The following is a 25,855-nucleotide window of genomic DNA, read 5'->3' as shown; positions in this document are numbered from 1 at the left end:
TTTTCAACATGGTGAAAAGCAGGATTTTTTCATCTTCTCTTATCATTTTTGGTAAGGGTGACTAGTGAAAGCAATGGTCTTAATGTAAACAGAAAATCAAACTGTGCTTTAACCAGAGTTACCCTGATATACCACTATTCTGTTATGGGCATTAAACTATTGCAATTAACCTGGCACTTGAAATCCTGCCAGTCACAAAAATACAAGATGAGAAAGTCCTACTTTCTATCGCGATAGAAAAGACTACAATATAATGTAAACGTTCTACCTCAATATACCACCCAACAGCTTGCACCAACAATTTCTTTATCACTGTTTTTTCAGAAAACTGATGATCAGGACTACCTGCTGTCTGACAAAATATCAGTATATCCAGAAACAGATTATCATAGCACTATTTTAACTTTTATATAAATGCCAGATTACCCTTTGGGCAATGTCATTTGTTTGAAAGTAACTTGTGGTTAAGGCAAAGTTTGTTCTGCTGAGAACATTAAGACCTTTACATTAACTATACAATTCAAATTCCACTAGACATAAAAATCAAAGTGGGTGAGAAAATCCTACTTTTCATCATGTTGAAAAAAAGAGAACAAAATATCACCAATCATTTTATACTTTTCAAGCACCTACTTTAAACTTAAGATGCTATTTCAATTACCTTGGGAGGCAACTTATTCCAATGATCAACATTATGCTATCCAAAGCTGAACTTCAGAGTTCTAATCTAATCTACTGCTTCCCAAATTAGGAGACAAGATTAATAGTAATAGTAATCTACTGCTTCCCAAATTGCGATCAGATTAGTTCAAGATCTAATCTGATCATACACCCATGAGCCAAAACATCATGACACCACTACCTAATATGATGTTGTTCCTTCACGTGCAGCCAAAACAGCTTGTACCTGGCGAGGTATGAATGCTATAAGATCTCTAAATGTGTCTTGTGGTATCTGGTACCACCACGTAACCAGCAGATCCTTTAATTCCTGTAAGGACCATTGTTGAGACGTCGCAGATCAGAGTTACTGTTCCAACACAAACTACAGATGCTCGATGGGATTGATGTCTGGGGAATTTGGAGGCCAGGGCAATACCTGGAAGTCTTCCTCACATTCTGCGAACCAGTCTTGAACAATCTGGGTGGTGTGGTATCGTGCATTATCCTGCTAAAAGACGGCACTACCAGAGGGGAAGACCGTTGCCACTAAAGGGTGCACCTGGTCAGCAATGATGTTTAGGTAGGTGGTAGAGATCAGAGCGCCCGGCACATGGATGACTGGACCCAGAGAATCCCAGCAGAACATCACCCAAAGCACGACACCGCTGCCACCGGGTTGTTTTCGTCCACAGTGCATCCAGGCGCCATCACTTCCCCAGGTAAATGACGCACATGTACCCAGCCGTCCACATAGTGCAACAAGAAACGTGATTCATTGGACTAGATGACCTTCTTCCAATTACTCATGGTCCAGTTTCAATGCTTGTGTGCCCATCGTAGGTGCTGTCGCCGGTGAACCGTGGTTAGTATGGGCACTTGGAGCGACCAGTGGCTGCACAGCCCCATTTTCAGGAGGGTTCGATGTACTGTGTGTTGTGACACATTACTCCCACCACCAGCATTCCAATTACTGACGAGTTGTGCCACAGTTGCCTTTCTGTTGCCAATCCAGGAGAGGCTTTGCTCACCTCAAGCATCGATGAGCCATGGTCGTCCAACACCTTGCCAGCGGTTCGTGGGTTTCCCCCGCTCAGACCATTTTCGGTAGGTACTAACCATGGCTGACCGTAAGCACCCCACTAGCCATGCCGTTTCGGATATGCTCTGACCTAGTCATCTGGCCATTACAATTTGGCCTTTGTCAAACTCGCTTAAATCTGCTGCCTTTCCCATCTGAAGAACAAGAGTAACATTGATTAACGGAGCTCAGTATCAGGTGTTTTTTATACCATGTCCCGACCCGCGCCATAGTTCACGTGCATTTGCTTCGATTTGTATAACGACTTGCTGGTCATAATGTTTTAGCTCATCAGTGTATTTTCTATTGCTTCCCAAAATTTTATATTTGTGACACCTTCTAGTTTCTTTTTCAATGCAAATGTACCTCCCTCTGCTTATTACTTTAAGATTCTGAAACATTTCTAATAGGTCACTAGAGGTCTGCAAGCCCTTCAGCCAAAATCTTCTAAGCCAATCCTCATAGGATCAATAACCATTGGCACTCTGAAAGAATATAGCTAACCTTCTTTGAACCTTCTATAGAAGTTACGTCCTTTTTAGGTGAGAACTACAGACCTGGATATAATATTTAAATGTGGTCTCATCACCATTTTATAGAGAGAAATATAATAACTTTATAAAATCAGGCAACACTGGGGGACTTGAGAGCTGTAAATTTTAAAAATTTTCTGAGTGTTGATGGGCATATCTAATAGTTGAATGTTTTTCGGGAACTATATTTCAGTGATTAAGCACTAACAACTGAACTTATAGGCTTCTACTTCATTAATAATTTCCTGATCAGTCTGAAATCCGGTTTAATGGAAAACCACCCTCATAATGGTTTCTTCACTTTAGGGAAGAGAAGAGAAATCTTATTCTCCCAACTTTCTCTGAAAGTTGGGAGAATAAGATTCTCAAAGCCACACCTCATTGCAAAGTCAACTGTGAGAGAAGCATTATTGGAGGCAGCAACCTTTGGATAGCTTCTGTTAACTTTCCCAGGAAGTTTCTGTAGCACTCCCCAATATTACTGTTGCCTTTTTGTAGGTAAGCTGTAAAGATAATGCCTTTAGAGCAGGAATGCCAACTACAGCCCACAAACACGCGTAATCCAGCCTGCAGTAATTTTCAAAATATATTTATTATACATATTTTTGAATCAATGGAATTTCTGATGTAAATTTAGAAAATACTCTGTGCATTGCTATGACAAATATCGATCCACTGATAAAAATAAACAGTATCAAATCTCATTAAATATTATAAAATATTACAATTTTTGTTACTGGAATTGTATTTGTATTTTTTACTATAATTGTATTTTTGTAATTTTATCTTGAATTTGTATTTTGTTTTTCTTATTAATAAAATTAATTATATGTAGTGTATGTATAAATATTACAATAAATAACATAAAACTGTTTATGACAATTTTTTCATTATACACCATTTTATTAATCCTAAAATTAACCCTAAAAATAGTGGAAAGCTAAAAAAAATTTGGCCTGCATGTACCTCACGCATTTTATTTGGCTGACCATTTATAAAGGTTGCCCATCCTTGCTTTAGTCTTAGAGGGCTGATAAAATGACCAGCAAACGATTCACTGTTTTCTTATCTGCTTTGTTTCTGAGTCATAATGATGAACTGAGAATTCATCCGTCATCACCAAAATATGGTCAAAAAATATCATCGACATTCTCTACAAAGCTTCAGCAATTGTGCAGAATATTCTTTGGTGTGGAGCTTTTTGGGGAGGAGTCAACAATCTCAGAACTCATCACACTGCAACCTTAAACATGTACAAGGTCAAGGTGTATTTGATTAATTGCAGTCTCCAGGGTTTCTTCTATATGCTGCTGTAGCATCTGAAAAGGCAATTTCCATTTTTTTCCCCATTTATTAACACACACACACACAGTTTACATACATTCTTATGTATACAAAACTGGATATTGATGGTTCAACTGTTGATGATTCTGCTCAGGTGGCTAACAAACTAAATGAGTATTTTGCATCTACATTCACACATGAGGAGTTATTCAGGGAGGGGAATGCCAGAAGTGAGTTAAACTCTAACAGTGAGCTAGATGATTTTGTAATAACTGAGAGGAAAGTGGAGGTGAAATTGTTGAAGATAAACATAAAAAAGGCACCTGGGGTGGATGGGATCTATCCAGATATATTAAAGGAGGCAGCAAAGGAAGTAAGCAAACCCTTAGACATAATTATGAGAGCTTCTTTGGACTCAGGAAAGGTACCCACGGACTGGAGATGTGCAAATGTGACCCCAATTCACAAAGGAGGATCAAAGGGCGACACAAGTAATTATAGACCTATTAGTTTAACTTCTGTTCCAGAAAAATTAATGGAGGCACTGGTTAAAGATGCACTGCAGGATCATGAAGACAAGACTTCAGTTATAGCTTGGACACAGCATGGTTTTGTTAAGGGAAACTCTTGTCTGACCAATTTGATTGGATACTATGATGTGGTCACAAAGGAACTGGATGCAGGGAATAACTCTGATATCATATACAGTGGTGCCTCGCAATTCGACTATAATCTGTCGCCGAATTAGAGTCGAATTGCGGGTCAATATTTTCCATATAAGTTTATGGCAAATTGATTAATTTGTTGTCGGAGAGAAATACACAGTATTATCAACTTTACTATATTCTACCATATAACAAACGAAATTACAAAATACATAATGAGTACATATATTTCATTGAGCCTTAGATGTTGGAAGGATGTTTTATTTATCTTGTTCTACCCTTTCTCTTCTCCTCTTGGCTTGAATGGGGATGAGGAATTGATCAAGGGTGGACTGTCTCTTCCTCTTTTTCAAGATAGCCTTGAAGTGATGCATAGTAGTGTTGTTAAACAAGTCTGTCATTCTAGTTACAACAGCAGTGTTGGGGTGCCATTTTAAACAAGCAGACTGCACCTTCTCCCAATGGAATAAAATTTCTTTAATGGCAGCTGTTGGCATCGGCCCTTTTTCCCTGTCTTCTTCTTCTTCTTCATAAAGTTTCCTTTTCTCTCTCTTTTGCTTCCTGTTTGCTGAGTGTTTTGAGTTCTTCCACGGTTGGTTCGTCATCGTGATCCTCCACAAGCTCTTCCACATCAGCCTCATCAATTTCTCCTATGTCGAGGTTCTCTGCCATCGAAATGATTTCTCACATGGCTGCAGTTGCTTCTGATTCTTCAGCGGCTTGGACTGCACTGTTGTCATCCCGAAAAAAGGAAGGAACGAGTTTCTTCCATGATGCACGAAGGGTCCTCTGTGTCACTCCCACCCAGGCAGTTTTAATAAAGGAAATGGCGTGAAGAATATTGAACTCAGTCTTCCAGAACTCCTTCAGTGTCTTATCAGAAGAATGAGTCACGTCGAAAAGCTATGAAAACAAAGCCTTGCCGTAAAGTTTTCTAAAACAGGCAATTACTTCTTGATCCATGGGTTGGATCAGTGATGTGGTGTTTGGAGGCAAAAACTGGACTTTGATGAAATCAAAGTCAATTTCAAGAATGTTTCGCCAAGTCTTGGGGGTGGGCACTTGCATTGTCAAGAATCAGCCATGCTTTCAAAGGTAAATTGTTGTTAATAAGGAATATTTTTACGCTCGGGGCAAACTCCTCAAAAATCCAATCTTTGAAGACTTTCTGCTCTACCCAGGCTTTTGCATTGGATCTCCACATCACTGGCAGTTTGGACAAAGCAGCAAGGATTTTTAGAGTGGTAAACGAGAAGTGGCTTTACTTTAAAGTCTCCGCTTGCATTTGCTTGCAATAACAAGGTAAGCCTATTTTTCATAGGCTTACGTCCTGGGACGTAAGCCTATGAAATAGGCTTACGTCCCAGGTAAGCTCGATTTGGTAAGCGCTTCCAAAATAACCCAGTTTCATCCCCGTTAAAAATTTGCTGCGGCAAGTAGCCTTCCTTCATGATTAAATCTTCAAATTTTTTCACAAACTCTTCTGCAGCCTTTTTATCTGCACTAGCTGCTTCCCCATGTCTGAGAACACCATGGATACCTGTTCTACCTTTGAATCTGTGGAACCACCCACGACTTGGCTTGAATTCATCACTTTGATCTCAGATACGTCCTGGAAATTTCTTCTGCAATTCTTCAAAAATTAACCTAGCCTTCTCACAGATCATTGCCTGAGTTACTGGATCTCCTTTCATCTGTCTTTCTCTAATCCAGGTAAGAAGCAGCTTTTCCATTTCTTCATTGATTAAAGATCTGTTTCTGTCAGAAATTTCCATTGCTCCAGCGAACACCCTAGCACCTATAATCTTGTCTCTTTGTTGCCAAAAAGTTGCCACGGTTGACCTAGGGACGCCATACTCTTGAGCTACATCTGTAATTGTTCTACCTTTCTGCACTTTATCTATAATTTCTTTCTTCTTTTCTATGCTCAACTAAGTGTGTTTCTTTCCTGAATTATTCCGCTGTTCACTTCTCTTTGGACCCATTATCAAATTTCACTCAAAAAATAAATAACTACCAAAGCACAAAATTTTTTACTTTATGAGAAATGCAGAATTATAAATTAGCACAAACAACTCGAGCAAACGTGAACTCTGACTACGATTATTAACGAGATAATGTTGTCTCTTAACTGAGGAACAACTGACGGCATACCTGTAGCTATCTTTGAGGGCGGCTAATGTAGCTGAACGATTGTAGGATCTATTCCCGCTTTATCTCTCATTGGTTAAATGTTACTCCCGCTCTTTAATACCATTGGTTACAATGTATGAAGCAACCATCACTATTTAGCGCTATTTAGTAACGTTAAATGCAGATACGTAGTCCAGAAAAGAATTCTATCGTGCAATATCATGTAGCGTTTGCGCCGGCCCGCGAAATCCGACTGTCAAATAGCGGTACGTCGAATTGCGAGGCACCACCTGTATTTGGATCTTAGAAAGGCTTTTGATACTGTTGCACACGGAAGACTGCTAAACAAATTGGAACAGTGTGGCACTGGAGGCAAATTGCTGCTATGGATAAAGGGATGGTTGAGTGGTAGAAGACAGAGTGGTAATCAATGGACACTGTTCATCACGGACTAATGTTATTAGTGGAGTACCTCAGGGTTCAGTGTTGGATCTTTGTTGTTTTCTGTATTTATAAATGATATTGATGATGGTATATCAAGCTTAATGTCCAAATCTGCAGATGATACGAAGGTTGGCAGGGTTGTTAAGGACACTAATGACAGTACGCTGCTGCAACAGGATCTAGAAAAGTTGAGTAGATGGGCTGAGAGATGGCAAATGAAGTTTAACATTGACAAATGTAAAGTAGTACATATGGGAAGCAGAAACCCCAGAGTAACATATCAACCCTGTGGTACTACACTGACAGTGGTAGAGAACAAAAAGGACCTTGGGTAATTGTGCAGGCAGATATGAAGTTTTCTGAGCAGTGCAGTTCATGGTGTAGACACCAAGAGTAGCTCATGGTGTTTTGTCAATGATATACAGGAATTTTTCTAGCAGGGATAAGGAGGTGATTATTCCCTTGTATAAGGCAATGGTCAGGCCACACCTTGAGTACTGTATACAGGTCTGGAGGCCTCATTTTAAGGATGTAGGGCTGTTGGAACGAGTACAGAGAAGGGCAACAAGATTAGTGAATGGAACAAAGGTTGCTCTTACGAAGAAAAGCTTAAGTTTTGCAAATTACAGTGTCTGGAGACTAGGCACCGGCAAGGTGATCTGATTGAGGTGTATAAAGCCTTGAATGGTTTAGCATGCTTAATGCTGATGGGATTCTTCCTCTTGCGCAGAATAATCACCTGAGAGGGCACAAATTCAAATTGTGGAAAGACAGATGTACAGAAGTTTGCCTTTAGCCAGTGGGTAGTTGGTTGGTGGAACAGACTTCTATCCTTTGTTGTGGAAGTTGAAGCCTAAATAAATTTAAAGCTGAGCTGGACAGGTATTTGGATCGAATGGAGGGGTGAAATGGGAGGTTTTTTTTTTTTCCTTTGGCTGATGCTGCATAAGCTTGGTTTCTTGCATCATATGCCTATACTAATGCCAATGCTAAAACTTACATAGATTTATATACAATTCAATTATCCAGAGTGTGTGTGTGTGTACGGGTATCATGGTGGCTCCAAGGCAGTAGCTCATCTCCACGCTTGTTCTCTGTGTTGGTGTAGAAACTCCAGGCTACTTCGCCACTAGGGAGCAGTGAACACGTGGACAGCTGCCGCCCCGTGGGTGCATCTGAAAAGGCAAAAGGCCAAGGCCGACAAGCATATGTATGTGAGTGTGTGGGTATGTGTTTTGTTATGTTGAGTGTCGGCACCTGGCGACTTTGCAGCCAGGGAACACCAGGTTCCCTGCCCACTGACTCCTAACCTTGGCCACGAGGAGGTGCGTCAGGTTCCATATTCTACCCGAGACACTTGGGGCTTACTGGGGCTATCAGTCATGCCTGGGAACCTCCGAATTTTCAAGGAACTCTTTAGGAAAACAAAAGGAATGGTATGAGAAATGTAAGGTAGGAAAGTGGATAGAAAGCAAGGGAATTTGCTTTTTATCCCTGAAAAGAAGAAAATAGATACAAAGAATTTAAAGGAAAGGAGAGGGAAGATAGCAGGAGGAGTAGGGGAGTTGGTTAGGGAAGAAAGAAATAAAAGTAGAGGAAACGGAAGGATGCATCCCCTGAAAAATAAGTGAGAAGATTATGACAATTAATTGAGTATAGAGAAAGAAATATAGTGGAGATAAATAATCAGCAAATAAATAATATTTCTTCATCTGCAAGATTAGCAGCATGGGGAAAGAAAATAAGTTACACTCAAAAGAAAGTGATCAGGGAAAAAACCAATCCGAGATCTGAAATAACAATTCATTTTGAAAATGGTAGCAGTTAGAACAAAACCCATTTTTAAGAAGTTAAAAGTTGCCATTAAAATTTAAATCAATCAAAATAAATGACCAGAAAACTGATCACTATGCAATTTAAAACCCCTGCTCAAAATTACTGAACCGGGAGATGCAAACAAAATCACAGGAGGGTAAAGGGGACCTGAAGCCAGAATCCACAAACAAAACATTGATATTAAAATTAAACTAGATTAATTAAACCTTCAAAATGACAAGACAAGATGCCAAAATGTGAGCATTAGTAGTAGTAGTAGTGGCATGTGATGCAAGAAAGCAAGTGTATGAGCTTATACAGCATCATCCAAAAAAAAAAAAAAAAATCACATCATTCCCTCCAAATGCCTGTCCAGTTCCTCCTCAAATTTATTCAACTTATCAACTTCCACAACGACAGATAGAAGTTTGTTCCAGCAATTAACCACCCGCTGACTAAAGGCAAATTTCCGCACATCTATTCTATATCTGTCTTTTCTTAATTTGAATTTTTGCCCCCTTAGGTTTCTAATATGAACAAGTGAAAGGATCCCATCAGAATTCAGCATGCTCAACCCTTTCAAGGCCTTATATACCTCAATCAGATCACCATGCAGGTGCCTAGTCTCCAGCCACTGCAATTTGCAGAACTTAAGCCTCTCTTGGTAAGAGGATCCCTTCATTCCCTCACCAATCTTGTTGCCCTTCTCTGTACACACTCAAGTAAATCTACATCCTTCCTAAAATGGGGCCTCCAGACCTGTACGCAGTACTCAAGGCGTGGCCTGACCATTGCCTTATGCAGAGAGATAATCACCTCCTTTTCCCTGCTAGCAAAATTCCTATATATCATTGACAAAACCCCATGACCTGCCCTGGCAGCCTGTCTGCATTGCTCAGAAAACTTCATATCTGACTACACAATTACTCCCAGGTCTTTTTCATTTTCTACCACCTTAAGTGTAGTATCACACAGTTGGTATGTTCCTCTGGGGTTACTTCACTTCTACCCATATGCAGTACTTTGCATTTGTCAAGGTTAAACTTCAGTTGCCACTTCTTAGCCCATCTGGCCAAATTATCTAGATCCTGTTGCAGTAGCACACTGCCATTACTGTCATTAACAACCCTGCCAACCTTTGTATCATCTGCAAACTTTGACATTAAGCCTGATAAACCATCAATATCATTGATAAATATACAAAACAACAGTGGACCCAAAACACCGCATCCTGTGGGACTTCACTAATAACATTAGTCCACGAAGAGCAGCACCCATTGATTACCACCCTCTGTCTTCTCCCACTTAACCATTTTCTCACAGTAATAAAAAAAAAAAAAAAAAGCATTATTACAAAATAAACAAGTCACTTGATTAAAAGAACCAAGTGCAAAATTATTGTCCTCAAAGAGACAACTCTATTACAGTTCTCTACAAAAACATCCTTCAACCATTAACAAAAACACCTTTTAAAGCTGTGTGTTTAAATATGTTTTTGCCTACAAAACACTTTGTCGGCAAAGTCTGAGAACACAGAAAGCTCTCTTTTGAGACTACAAAACTTGGGAAGTCACTAATACTATAGACACTTGTAATTTGTAGTTGATTTCTCAAATCTAGATAGTAGTTACAATCTAAGATAATATGACCCACTGTCTCAACGCACAACATGGGCAGAGAGGGGAGGTGGATAAACCAAATTTATGCAGTTTTGAGTTGATACTCCCATGGTCAGTTAGCAAAAATGGGACATTAAGTCCCAAATCAAGCCAATTACTCTGTCTATCATGTACAAACACATTTGGAAAAAAAACTATAAGTTATTCTACCCAATGGAGAATTATTCCACAGGTTTTGCCAGCCCCTCAGAAATTCTGATTTCAATTTGGCTATATCATCCTTTTCTGACAAATTAAAATTTAGGTTATAATTATCCAAGTTTGTTGAAAGTTGTTTTCTTTGATAATACAGCAAATAATGTAAGATAACATCATAATACACTGGGTTAGAGTTGTTAGGTTTTTTTTTTTTAGGAGCATTAGCAACTAAGGCCATATTGCTCCGGGAATATGTGGTGGTCATTCCCTGACCTTTCCACATTCTCAGCATTTGGTGGTGATGGGCTCGAACCCGATGCGCCAATACACTGGGAGTCACCCATTAAGGACTGCAAATTGCTAGTAGAAAGAAGTGTTGAAATTGAGAGAAATATTTCCCTAAGTTTACATTACCTGCTCTGTAGCTTTAGTGTTGATGATTTCAAACCCCAAACATTGTGACTAATTCTTAAGATTTTTCTGGTCAAGGTTTTAATTTTCTGCAAGGTATATTTAACATGTTGAGTAAAAGATAACTATCTATAATAACCCCTAAATATTTATAAATTATTTCGTGTTTAATACTTTGATTATTGAGTTTTATAACCGGAGGTCTGTTTACACTTAAATTTCCCTTTAAGAGGACTTGTTTGGTCATTGCAACCAAAATTGAGCTTGTGTACAACACACAAATCGTTTAAGTCTTCTAAGATGGTATTCGATTTTCTGTTCCAATTCAGATCTAGAGTTACCAGGAATCAGAAGGGCCATGGTCGTCTGCATAAGCAATTTTATATACATCTGCATGATGAATAGCTAGCCATCAATCAAGGACCACGTTCCAACAGATTGGATCTAGTACTGATCCTTGAAGGCAGCCACGGGCTACGTGTCTCGTAACTGAGCATGAGCCTGAAGAGACAAGACACCTATTATTGAAGTGCAGGGACTCGTGCATCATGGTGGAGGAAAAAAATAAAATAAAAAAAAAAACCACCACAATTAATGTTCACTTAATTTCTATAAAATTTATAGCCACACATCTGTCATCAAGTACATCTAGCTGTACTATTTTAGCTACAACAGCAGGGTCTGTGGCTGAGATGGCCTTCCTTTTTTGGGTAATTGTGCACAATGTTTTGCTCACACCTGAACTCTTTCCAATTTTTTACAGTTTGTATGGTGAGTAATCTGTTCCACACGCAGCTTTCATTTTCCAATGATTTATTTTGCTTCTTTGCCTCTCAAATGAAGAAATTTTATAACAAATCATACCTCAACCTTCTCCAGCATACCACCTCTTGCCATATTCACAGACTAGTTCAGTAATCAATGAATCTCAAAAAAAACAAATAAATACAGGGTGATTCACTACCAGTGCAACAAACTTGCAGGAGGTGTAGGGGGCACAAAGATGAATCGGAATCACATAGCATTGCAGGGTCCGAAATGCCTTCGTCATGCGGTAGAGGACGTTGAACGGGAGGTCGCGTGAACAGTGATTCCGCTGGAAGTCAGCATTTGCAAACCGGTTCCCGAGGCAGTAGGATGGACAAGTATTCAAACGTTGAACTGGCCGACATGCACCTCGCGTATGGAGCTGCGGACTGTAATGGGCGTGCCGCTCTGCACTTGTACCAGGAACGTTTCAAGCACAGGCGTGCTCCTCATCATACGATTTTCGCACGTGTGCACAGAAGGTTACGTGAGACTGGCTGTTTCACGAGAGGTACCACGAATCGAGAGCGAGCGACGAGGATGCCAGACAACGAGGAGAATGTCCTACGTCTTGCAGAAGGCAATCTGAGTACAAGTACTCGAGCGATTGGCCAACGATTGGGTATTTCCCAATCCACTGTATGGAGGATACTGTCAACAAACCAAATGAGTTCATACCATCTGCAACGCGTCCAATCATTGGAGCCTGTTGGATTATCCACTCCGGAGGACTTTTGCTACTTGGTTTCTTCAACAGAAACGGTTCGCAAATGCTGACTTCCAGCGGGATTGCTGTTCACACGACTCAACGTCCTCTACCGCACGATGAAGGCATTTCGGACCCTGCAATGATATGTGATTCCGATTCGTCTTTGTGCCCCCTACACCTCCTACAAGTTTGTCGCACTGGCAGTGAATCACCCTGAATACATAACTTATGAGAATAAATAGCATATACAGACAATATCAAATCCCTAACTCAATATTTCTAAGTGAGGATGAACACTGACTGTTCCTCACATATGCTTGTGAAAGTGGAAGATTACAAAGGACAATTCTGATTATTCTAATATGACAAAAAGAATTAAATGTGAATGACTACTTTACATTCACATGTAATAAATAATCTTTACTGCTCACTATATACCAAGTTCAGCTGTAAAACTTGATCCTCTGCAGCTGTTTGCACAGGGATTTTTCATGTTTCATTTCTTGACTGGAGCAGCAAAAGCTAAGGGCTTCCTTGCACTATATGGCTAGTACTGATATGACTATTAAAATAAAACAGATTACTGAATATTGCATAAAAATGTTTTTATATATTAAAATATGAAAGGAATATTAAGGATAGGTGTCAAGAAAGCTACATCGAGGTGCATGCTTTTCGATTGGCATGTTTAGCTGTGTCAAACATGCTAACTGTGCAAGGGCAATTATGTGTTCTCTTGAAAATGACAAAATAACATTGAAGAAAAAAAAAAAAAAAGATAAAAAAATAATAATAGTAGTAATACAAAATTATGCAGTGGAAAGCAGTAGCAATTTCATGACATAGAAGTTTAAGGTAAAAAAAAAAAAAAAAAAAAAAAAGGAAAAGAAAAAAAAGTGCAATAATAAATTCATTATTCCTGATATAAAAAAATAAATAAGAGGTTAAATTAAAAGGGAATTAATATTTCGGTGCTTATCTCTGAAATTTTGGAGCTATCAAAAAAATTAGTTATCAGTAAGGTTTAAAAAATATTGTATGGCTGCTGCTATTACTTCCACAATTTAACTAATAACAACAACAGAATTTTTTTCTGTCTTGGTTAAGAGAAAATTACAAAACTCCAACCATTTTCTATCGTCACCTTCATGCAAACCTTGCTGTAATAATAAATGAGAATGCGAATTGTTCTTTCGAAGGATCCTTTAAATCTGTGTATGCTTGATCCCACATGCAGAAGAAGCTTCTTTATGTAACAAATACAAAGATGATACAAAGGTTGGCAGGGTTGTTAATGACAGTAAAGACAGTATGCTACTCCAACTGGATCTAGATAAGTTGGACAAATGGGCTGAGAAGTGGCAACTGAAGTTTAAAATTGACAAATGCAAAGTACTGCATATGGGTAGCAATAACTCAAGAGAGACATACCAACTGTGTGGTACCACACTCAGGGAAGTGGAAAGTGAAAAAGACCTGGGGGTAATTGTGCAGCCAAATATGAAGTTTGCTGAGCAGGCAGACGGGCTGCCAGGGCAGGTCATGGAGTCTTATCAATGATATATAGGAGTTTTGCTAGCAGGGACAGGGAGGTGATTATCCTGTTGTACAAGGCAATGGTCAGGCCACACCTAGAGTACTGTGTACTGGTCTGGAGGCCTCACTTTAGGATTCTTCCTTTTGCTCAGATTAAGGGTGCATAGATTCAAATTGAGGAAACACAGTTGTGGAATGGATGTGCAGAAGTTTGTCTTTAGCCAGCGGGTGGTTGATTGGTGGAACAGACACCCACCTTTTGTTGTGGAAGTTGATAGCCTAAATAAATTTAAGGCTGAGCTGGACAGGCATTTGGAACGAATGGAGGGGGGAAATGGGAGGGGTTTTTTTTTTTTTTTTTTTTGGCTGGCTGATGCTGCATAAGCTTGTTTTCTTGCATCTTATGCCTCTACTAATGCTAATATTTTTATTTTTTTATGCATCATGCTTCCAGTTAGTATAAAGCAATTCACAACATGCATAACTACTATGGTAGGTTACATTTGCAGCCTCTGAGGATGTCTCTTAGAAAATAATCTTGCTGTTGGTCTAGTATTTTGGCTGTATTCTCCATAATACCACCTTGCATAAACTGTTTTTAGAAAATATGCTTCCACATTATTTTACAAATGTGCATGCAAATAAACACCAAATGAATTCTGCTGGGCTCTTCATTCAGTTTATGTAGCTTGGCCAACACTGATATAAATTAAATATCCAGAATATGCACTGATATGTATACATCTACATACATGTCAGTGCATATTCTGGATTTTGCTGTGCCAACTGAAGGGTCAGTTAGTGTCCACATTTGCACAAAATTCTGTACTACAAGATATTCGTCATTTCCAGTAGACCAGCAAGAACATGGCAATTCATGGGATGCTGAAACCAACAACCTGCACATTTAAGTCAGGTGCTAGCTCTTTATTTTGTGCAGTGGTTCACACTTTTTTTCAGAACTATACTGCCTGTACCATTTAAGTTATTACTTGATGTGCCATTCTTTCCTATGAACAATATGGAATGCTATTTATTTATTCCTTTTTTTATTTCCTGATAATAAATTTATTCCTTAAACTTCTCTTTCACGAAATGCTACTTTCATCACAGATTTTTTAAAAAAATATTTCTGTTATCATTTGAAATAGGATACACAACATATAACTGCCCTTGCCCAGCTAGCTGTTCAACACAGCTAAAAACGTGCTTAATGAAATGTGACCACCACATACAGCTGTTGTGTTTGTTTTTTTCTTCAAATAAAATTGGACCACGTCCAAGTACACTGATGATGTTTTTAGACTAAACCAAGGACCAGGAAAAACTTTCCCATTGAGAATAAACCAGTTCAAGGTTTATTTATAGATTCAAGGCAGAACAACTAGACAAACATTTGGAACGAGTGGATGGGTGAAATGAGAAGTTTTTTTTTTTTGACTGATGCTATATAAGCTTGCTTTCTTGCATCATGTGCCTTTACTAATGCTAACCAGCTGATTAGGCAAAACTTAAACTAAAACTAATTTAGAAATCATAACATCTAAACAATAATACTTAGTCCATTATTAACATCAAATTAAAAAATTTCAGTACAAATATGACAAAAAAAGGTCCAGACCATAAAATAGCCTAATCCTAAAAATAAGCCAGATAGGCCTTAGTGCATTTTAATTGAAACACCCTGTATATCTACTTGAGCTCAACACATGCCTTCCAATTCTGAGGACAAAGAGGAAATACCTGGGGTTGGTGGTAATGTTTCATCATCAGTTAAAATTCTTAAAACCCTTATGGATATGCATTACACATGTGTAAATTTTCCTTACAAATTTGAATCCTGAACTGATTTTGATGAGACCTGTGAGAATTCTTGGCACCCAATGAGAACTGACCTTTGACATGGTCAGGTGTTCATGGAGATTTGTAGTACTGATCTGCTCAGAAATATTATATTTTCACTGGAAACCTTAGTCAATTTAAAACATTCGTTCTGCACAACAGGTTTCTGACTTTTTAGCACAGTTCTGGAGTTGCCACTTTCATTGGTTGTTCTGAGTGAGGGGGGGGGGGGTTCAGATTTATGGATTTTCAACCACATTTGAACTGATTAGACAAAAATTTTATCTGGTATTCAGAAGGGGCAACATCGCCATATATAGCTTTTATAAGTAAGTTTAGGTCCAACCCCCCTCTTTTGTTAAAAATCTGATGATGAGCTGACATCCAATTTCATGACATCCATATTTTCCTTTGGTTGGCTACTTTAAGCCTCTTCTGTACTTCATTGTATTGAGCTGGACCTATGCAACAAGTAGTACATTTATGAGAGTACAATAAAACTAGCCTTCTGTATATTAAGTACATCTATAGTCAAAGGTAGATATAACTTAATGGATGCCCCTCATAAATTGAAGTATTTTTCTGATCTGACTCTTTTGTGGTATTTATGTTGTTTTTTTATGCATCTTATCAAGATTCATAATAAAAGCCAGGGATTTACAATTTTCCATAATTTTTATATGAAGATCAATTTCCCACAATACTGAACAACCTTTGCAAAATGTGATTTTAACAGTTCAAAAACTCAGATATTGGAATATACCAGAGAAAACAAGTCAGAATGTTACACTTTTCCAAAAACTGATTTTATAGGAATTGGACTATGAGCCAACAGCATTGCAACACCATGAAGAAAACTGTTACTATAGAATATGTGGTCAAGAATTTATTTTATTTTATTATTATTTTTTTTAATATAGTGGAGTACAAAAAAGAAAGATAGTTACCTTTTTGACATCTTGCAGCGTTTTTAAACCCCAGCCTCTGTTTTCTGACTTAAAGGGTGATACTGCTACATACTCTCGTTTTTGAAATCTCTGATTCTGGCACTTATCACCTGCTCTACACAAACCAGGATGGCATTCGAACATCATCATGCGGTTCAGACAATCAATATCATTACCACAAGGGCTGCTGGCATTAGGATCACATTCACAACGATTCAACTCAGAAAGATCCAGTGTATGTATCTGCACTTTTCCTACTGGTCTGTTAACCTAAACAAATAAGCAGTAAAAACTCAGCAGAACCCAAATTATTCAAAATAAATAGAAATAAAGAAAAAAATTAAAAATGAAAACACTAATTTATATTTTAACAAGCTTTTAAAATTTATTTTTAAAAAATATTAAGCCATTCCCTTTAATTGTGTTAAATTCTTTATTTCCTTAAATTCAAAAGTCGCACCTCCGTAGCCAGGTGGGCAGGAGCAGCAGTGCTATGCACTTGAGCCCATAACCACCAAATATGGAGGATGCGGAAAGGTCAGGGAATGATCCCCGGATATGGCCTTAGTTGCTAATGCTCCAAAAAAACCAAACAACAACAAATTCAAAAGTTAAACAATGGCACATTCCTTTTGACACTAAATGGAAGTGTATAGCAATATCAATCTTTCATCCTTTTTAGTGCCAATGCATCCTGAGCCACGAGTGATTCTCAGGTGCTACAAACCTATCATGGGTGTGTTCCAATCCCAGTTTGCTGCAATTATTGTTATTTAACCCTTTGCAGTCCAATATTTCATCAGACACCTTTCTGTTTTGCCAATTTAATAGCTTGCTTTCCGCTCTTACAGTATAATCATTAAACTGCCTTCTATTTATACTTCATATAAACACTTTGACGAGTTAACTGAATGTTTACATTCAATTGTTAAGAGCCGATGACTGTAGTTTTTCTTCATTTTTAGTGTTCACTGTGTATTTGCTCCCTGACAGAAACAAAGTGGTTAATCATGGCACTAACATCTTGAAAAGGCCTTTTTTGGTGAAGAAACTGAGAAATTGCTAGAACTTTCTGATTCAGAATTTGATTTAATTTTGTCTGATAGTGAGGATGATGTTATTTTTGATCCCAACAATATATCTTGCAGCAGTGATGAAGAATTGATGACAACCTGTCAACCAATGCTGGTGTGGCTTCACCTCATCCAAAAACTTCTTCAAAATGCTGAGTGTAGTGGATTTCATTTGTTCACTGAGTTTACCTAATATTCAACTAGCAGAACTACTTAAATTGAATATACACCTAACAGACACTTATGGAAAAAAGGGTTTTACCACTAGAGATCAAGGTGACAAAGAAAATTGAAAAACAGAGTCAAGGAAGATACAGTTCAAGTATGGCACGGAAAGATGAAAGAACTGTATTTATGCTTTCTACTTTCTATGTACACAACTGTGGTCACAAAAGGAAATGTAAAAGGAGGGGAAATCTTACATCTAGAAAAAGGCCATCAAGTTCAGATGCCAAAGAGACATCAAATGGATGTCCTCATTTTGTGATGAAACAAGAAAATTCAAGTAAAAAGAAGGACTGTGCAGTACGTAATTACAGGAGAGTTAGAGGTGTAAGAAAACAAAGTTTGGTATTGTGAGACATGCTCCAGAAAACCAGGATCATCCTGGTGAACGTTTCAAGAAATACCATACACTAAAATCACATAAATGACAAATATTTAAAATATCTGTAACTTTAATGTTTTATTAATCACTTCGAACAATTCGAAAATAATGTTCGAAGAGCTCATATTCAGCATTAGTTCCCCCCCCCCCCATTTTGGTGCTGGACTGGAACAGAAAGAGAGCAAAAAATAACGCTGGACTGCACAGGATTAAAAATGCTATAAAATAATATTTGGCCACAAATTACCTCTCTAAATAACATTTAGTCCCATTAAATACTGCTCAAAATTTATAAAAGGAATGCAAAATTCTTATTGGAATAACAGTTTTATGGTCACATCAATCAGTGTTGTGTGACATAAACATTAGGAAAACGAAAGTGAGAGATGGAGTATGTTATACGGCAACTGATGACCATAATGAAAACTATACAAACAAATAGAGTGGGTCAGGACACCAAATTAGAATGTATTTGAATTAGAAAAATCAGAATTTATCATGGTCATAATCAAGTGGACCTTGTGGGTTGGCAGTAGCAAAACATTTCTCAATTTGCTGGATGATTGCTAGACACTAGACAACAACAGAAAGCAATATTTTTGATCTGGTGACAGAGATCACAGTGTACTGATGTGTATTTATTCAAAGAAATAAATTTTTATTTCTTTTTAGTAGGACCAATAAATGTAAAAAATGCACAAATTACAAATGGGAAATGTTCAAAGGACACTAAGGATTTTATATCAACTAAGAAATATTGTTCAAGACTTAGATCAAAACTGATGTCAGATGAGCTTAGTGGCAGAAAATAATGTGTGGGATGATTATAAATTGTTAGGAGATAGAGAATCCTGCAATAAGTATAAACTGGTGTGTAATCAAGTTACTAAGACAGTTTGGCAGAATAAAGCAGATGAGAAGTCCTTGGCTAAGAATGCAAAGAAAAGCAAGGAATACTTAGTGTATGCTAACATTAGAAAGGGATGATCCTGTACAGATTACTAATAAACTGAATAAATTTTATAGATACATTCACACACCACCAAGTTTTTAGAGATATTGCATGCAGGGGTCTATCTAATGCTGATTGGGAATTAAATAATTTTATATCAGAAAGTAAGGTGGAAGAGAAATAGTTGCAGCTATAAGTGGACAAAGTGCATGGGGGCTGATGGAATCTATCCAATTATATTAAAAGAAGATGCAAAGAGGTATGGGCCAAACCTCTGGCCATAATAATAATACAAGCAACCTTAGTACCTACAGACTGGAGCTCGGCAAATGTATTTCCCAACACAGTTTAAATGAAGTGGGCAACTAAAGAAATTGGGCATCTTTGGCTGAAAGTTTATCCCCTGTGCAGGAAAAATAATGGAATCAACAGTTAAAGAAGTAATACAAGATCACGTCTAACCAATCTGATGAGTTATTATGAGGTTGTTACAAAGCAAATGAATAAAAATAATAATTTTTAATATTGTATACTTATATTTCACTAAAGCCTTTCATACTGTATTATAACCACTGTATAAACTGGAGCAATGTAGTATTAGGGGCAAGTGACTACTACAAATAAAGGAATAGTTAATTGATAGGAGACAGAGTGGTTATAAATGGTCACTTCTCTTGATGGACTAGTGTTGGGCTTTTTACTGTTTTTAATATTTCTTAATGATAGTACTGTGGTTATTTCAAGTTTGATGTCTGAGTTTGCAGATTGCAGATAATCCTAGAATAATATACCATTTGGGTAGCACCAAACTGAACGTAGTTGGTTAAGGAAGAAAGATCTAGGGCAAGTGTTTTTAATCGAGAGGTCCTCGGTTCATTCCCAAGTGCCCCCTAAGTATTTTTTAATCCCAGGGGCTCACATCTGGTGAGTATGGGCTTGGAACACTCAGGGTGCTGAGCTAGATATCATCATTCTTCTCTTTCTTGGTGATTCCCTTCTACTTCTGACTCTTGTTCTCTCTCTCTCTCTCTCTCTCAGGATACTTCAGAAAATTTTTTTTTGGCTGGTGCAAGCCTCAGGCTTCCTTGCACCATATAGCTAATAATAATATCAATAATGTCAACCCTTTACAGGGCCACACTGCCCATGGTAACACCCTTTACCGAAAAAATTTCCATAGTTATCAATTTTTTTGTTTTTAGGTTTTATTAATTGGTAAACGCAAAATATACACTGAGTGTTCACTGAATTATGACCACCCTTATGAAAAGTGAATGCAACCCCTTGACCACATGAGGTACGAGTGCACAGTTAGTCAACCTATGCAGCATAGATAAGGGTCAGTGGTTCAGTAGACAGTGAAATTCCAAGCGTGATGGGTAAAAGGAAGGATTTATCAGACTTGGATAAAGGCAACCTGGAACAATATCTGCCACGACCATGCGTCGCACACTCACACGTATGGGCTATACGCCAGCAGATGACCCCTTCGGCATTCTCCTAACAAAGGTTCATCGGCATAAAAGACTCACCTGGTGCAAAGAGCATGCAAGTTGGATGGTAGAAGACTGGAAGAAGGTGTGCTGGTCGGATAAGTCATGTTATTTACTCCACACCGTGGATGGCCGTGTACAGATTTGATGTCAACAATATGAAACTCTTGATCCATCAAGCATGGTATCAAAATTGCAGGCTGGTAGAGGCGGTTGTATGGTGTTGGGTATGTTTCGTTGGTAAGAGCTTGGAACCCTGGTGCATGTGGAACAACGTATCAGTGGTCTCTGCTATCATCAACTGCTTGCTGACTGTGTACACCCCACTATGTTACACATTTTCCCGAATGGCGATGGTGTCTTCCAAGATGACAATGCACCAAGCCATCGGGCACTTGTTGTGCAGGAATGGTTTGAGGAAAACAGTTCTGACTTTCAGCATATCGATTGGCCTCCAAACTCCCCCTTTCCATAGTGTTCCATTGTGGGACACTATGGAAAGGCATATCAGGTGTCTGGATACATTAACTATCTCCATACCTGCATTGCTGGCCGCATTAAACACAGCTTGGTTGGCTATATCTCCCGAACGCTTCTGACATCTTGTTGAATCAATGCCACGTTGGATAACTGCTGTATTGAGGGCAAAATGAGGACCTATGAAGTATTAGATAGGTGGTCATAATTCAGTGATCACTCAGTGTATAAACTCAAACATATTACACTTTAAAATTAATGTTTCCTCAGTTAAAGGCACAATAAGAATATAATGCAGAGGATAAACCCAATAAGAACTCACTAGTTCCACAATGTATACCATTATCTGTAAAGGGTTAAAATTCCTCTGCCCTAGATCTTTCTTCCTCAGCAAACTACACTGAGTTCAGTGCTACCCAAAAGGTATGCTCCATACTAGTTCCACAACATCATACTTGGATTTTAGGAAAGCTTTTGATACTGTTGCACATGGAAGACTACTGTACAAATTGGAGCAGTATGGCATTAAGAGCAAATTGCCGGTATGGATAAAGGGATGGTTGAGTGGGAGAAGACAGAGTAGTGGAATCCCCCAGGGTTTGGTGTTGGGTCCATAATTGTTTTCTGTATTTATTAATGATATTGATGAAGGTATATCAAGCTTAATTTCCAAGTTTGCAGATGGTACAAAGGTTGGCAGGGTTGTTAATAACACTAATGATAGTATGCTACTGCAACAGGATCTAGAAAAGTTGGGCAGTTGGGCTGACAGGTGGCAACTGAAGTTTAACATTGACAAATGTTAAGTACCGCATATGTGTAGCAGCCACCCCAGAGTAACATATCAACTGTTTTGTACTATACTCAGTATGGTAGAGAATGAAAAAAGACCTGGGGGTAACTGTGCAGTCAGATATGAAGTTTTCTGAGCAGTGCAGACAGTCTGCAAGAGTAGCTCACGGTGTTGTTGTTGTTGTTATTTGGTTTTTAGGAGCATTAGCAACTAAGGCCACATTGCTCCGGGGATACATGGCGGTCATTACCTAACCTTTCCGCATCCTCCGTATTTGGTGGTAGCTCATGGTGTCTTGTCAATGATATACAGGAATTTTTCTAGCAGGGATAAAGAGGCGATTGTCCCCTTATATAAGGCAAAGATTTGCTTTTTTGTCTTGCTTTGGCTATCAGTTTTTTGAAAACTATAAGGTTGGCGGTAGTGGGGAATTTGCGAAATTGGTTCCAAGCACGGTTTTTTTCTACTTTCGCTATGGTACAATCTTGATTCCACCTTGAATCTGGTTTTGGTGTACCTACTTGCTCTGGTTGGATTTTGGAATAGAAATTTCGGCTGCTGATAATATATGGCTGGTAATGTGTTCGGTTACGTCATCAATATGTTGTTGCTGTACATACTGTTTGTTTAGTAGGACACAAGTACAGTACTTTTTCCAGTCTGCTTTGTGGAAATTCCAAGATATACGGGCATGATACAACCTGTGTTTGAATTGAGCTGATGATGGGAAAATGGTCACTGTGGAATGGATCATTCAACACCAAAAATTCCATACTTGGAAAAAGAGATGCTGAACAGATAGATAAGTCTATGGCAGATGTTGTACCTGTTGGTAATTGAACATAAGTTGGAGAGCCAGTGTTTAATACAGTCAGATTATAGTTATCTAGGAATGTTTCAATTAATTGGCCTCTCTTATACATAGTGGAGGATCCCCACAATGGATGGCGACCGTTGAAATCACCGCGTAAATAGACAGGAGGTGGCAGTTGTGTTAAAAGGTTGTCAAGTTCAGTCTGGGAACAAGGATAATTAGGTGGTATATAAACAGATGCAAGGGTTAATGATATTCCCATTGCTATCCGAACTGCTACAACTTCCAGGGAGGTTTCTAGTTGGAGATGTCTTGATGGTATGGTAGTTTTGACAAAAATACCTACCCCTCCACGAGAAGAAGAGCCAGAATCCCTGTCTCACCTAAACATAGTATAGTTTTTGAATTTGAGTGAAACTTTTGGTGATAAAAATGTTTCCTGTAAGCATACTCCTAATGCATTAGTTTGTATGAGTAAATAATTCAGGTCATCTATATTACTGCGTAATCCTCTGCAGTTCCATTGTAGGAATTTGTTCACTGCTTGGGTTTATTTGAGGAAGATTGATCTGACTGTTTTTTCTGAAGTTTCTGTCTGCTTAGTTTTGATTTTTCATTTCTGGGAAAGGTTGGGCGTCTTGTGTCCCCGGTATCATTGGCATGTAATTCTAGTACTGTGTCTTCATCCTCTGACTGAACCTCCATTTCCACGTTGCTATAGCATGGTTTCATTGTCTTTTGATTTTCAACACTAACAGATTTTGTTCTTTCGGGCAAGGTTGAGATGGCATCAGTTGGGATAATGATTGGCGTTTTACTGGTTTCATTAACTGTAGATTTTTTATTGCACGTTAGCATAGTTTTGGCCCAGGTGGCAAATGAAATGGTTGGTTCTGTGGAGACATCTGTTTGAGTTGAAATTGACCGGCTGTTTTTAGTGACTGATGCGTATAATCGGCTAGGCATGGTTAACAGTATTTGCTTCCTTGCTTCAGGGTATGTGACTTTATGCTCCACCTAATATTTCTGGATTTGCTTGCCTGTTTTCCAATGGTCACATGCTTTAGAAAAGGCAGGATGGCTTCCTTTACAGTTAGGGCAAGTAGGAGTGGCAGCTATACAGTCTCCTTGGGAATGCTCCTTAGAGCCACAAATAGGATACACAGCATCGCCTCAGCATGCCATCTGAGAATGGCCATACTTCTGGCACTTAAAGCAGCGAATGGGATTTGGGATGTAGGGCCGAATCTTGCAGTTTGAATAACCTGCTTTAACAGAAGATGGAAGAGCCGAGTACTAAATGTCAAAATGATGGACCTCATCATTGGTAGTAGGTTGCCATCTTTTTTCGTCATTATTCTCTGCACATGAGTCACTTTTTGTTCCCTGAGTTCTTGTATTATTTCTTCTTCTGACACGGATAGCAAGTCCCATTCGCTGATAATGCCTCTAGAGGTGTTAAGAGTGTTATGGGGTGTAACTGACACTGGAATACCGTTAAATGATGTTAATTTTAACAGCTTCTCTGAGTGAGTTCTCTTAGAAGTTTCAATTAGAAGGTCTCCAGATTGGAGACGCTTAACCATTTTAGGAGATCCACAAACCGATTCTAAACATTTCTGTATAAGAAATGGCGATAGTTTGCCAACAGGTTGCGTGGATAATGAGTGCATTATAAGAAATGCTAGCACGTCATTATTCTGAATTTCCGTCCTTAGTCAATTCAGACGATTGGAGTCATGGTCGCTGTCAGGAATTTCTGATCTTCAGCTCGAGGGCTCTAACAGTGGATAGTTACTTATATCCATGTTGGCTCCTTTTGGCCCTGGGGGTTTGTCTTTACCACCCAGGTTACCGGCCCCGCCACGGGGAGGCAGGAGCAGTGCCATGAGGTGACCAAGCGGCTATTAGTTGTATTAGTAATAAAGAAAACGAAACAGAAAGGTTTCTTTCCTTTCTTGGCCTTTGCCTACTTCTTGTAGAATGAAAGAGCTACTTAAATATAAAATGAGGAAAACGGTATTCGGAAATAAACAGAATATATACAATGGCAAAAGCTCTTTAGATAGCTCGCTTTGAGAAACGCACTGAGATCGATTGGCCATGGAACGCTTGGCACCCGGGGCCCTTAATGCATGTATGCCTACAAAATTCTCTCCTGTGAAGACAAAGGTACACTTGTATCTTTTCCCCCGCTTCAGCATGAGAGGCATGTTGAAGGACATGCCTAGTTGTGCTTTTTATTCAACGAATATCCTCACTTCATTTAATAAATCCAGCACTGACTGAAGATGTTAGAAAGGCAAAGTTATAGATCTCATGCTGATTTACTATGTTCACAATTTGAATTTTCTGTTATGTTTTACTACAGTTTCAGTTTTATAACTGGTTATGTGAATTTTGTGGTGCATCATCTTCACTTGCCCTAATGCATTATTTATAATTTTTGAAGTCCTTTTCCAATACAGTCTCCCCCTGCTACCTTACAATTCTTTATGCTTATTTGCTATAATGTTCTGTATATTATGATACCTGCACACAGAAAAAAAAAAAAATAAATAAAAATAAATAATAATAATAAATAAATAAAATAATGCTCTTTCTTCAAACCAAGTTTCAATCAACTGCAATTCATAGTACTTGCTGTGTTGTTATTTGGTTTTTAGGAACATTACCAACTAAGGCCATATTGCTCCAGAGATATGCGGTGGTCATTCCCTGACCTTTCCGCATTTGATGGTCACGGGCTCGAATCCCGGTCTAATCAAGAAGTGTGTGCTACGCACTGCTGCTCTTGCCCACCTGGCTACGGAGGTGCCTCATAGTACTTGCCTTCAAAGGAGTGTTTACCAATTTAAGCAGACCTTTAATTGTAATTAAGGAGAAAATGGCTGAATTGCTAGCCAAATGCAAATTGAAAAGCATTTACAATTTATTACAAGGAGAAATTTTGAAAGCTGTC

General features: G+C 38.5%; 1 protein-coding gene across 1 annotated transcript in view; it reads right to left on the bottom strand.

Annotated features, from left to right (window-relative positions):
* NSD (Nuclear receptor binding SET domain protein) overlaps positions 1-25,855 on the bottom strand; it is a 402,839-nt gene that overhangs the window by 55,828 nt on the left and 321,156 nt on the right. Inside the window, 1 exon segment of the mRNA XM_090385568.1 lies at positions 16,685-16,954. Coding sequence (XP_090241694.1) covers positions 16,685-16,954 — 270 coding nt within the window.

This window comes from Mastigoproctus giganteus, chromosome 11, assembly GCF_048544385.1.
Source record: "Mastigoproctus giganteus isolate SK-2022 chromosome 11, ASM4854438v1, whole genome shotgun sequence".
NCBI classification, from domain to species: domain Eukaryota; kingdom Metazoa; phylum Arthropoda; class Arachnida; order Uropygi; family Thelyphonidae; genus Mastigoproctus; species Mastigoproctus giganteus.
Note: the sequence above shows the minus strand (reverse complement) of the source record. Positions and strands in the feature narration are given on the sequence as shown.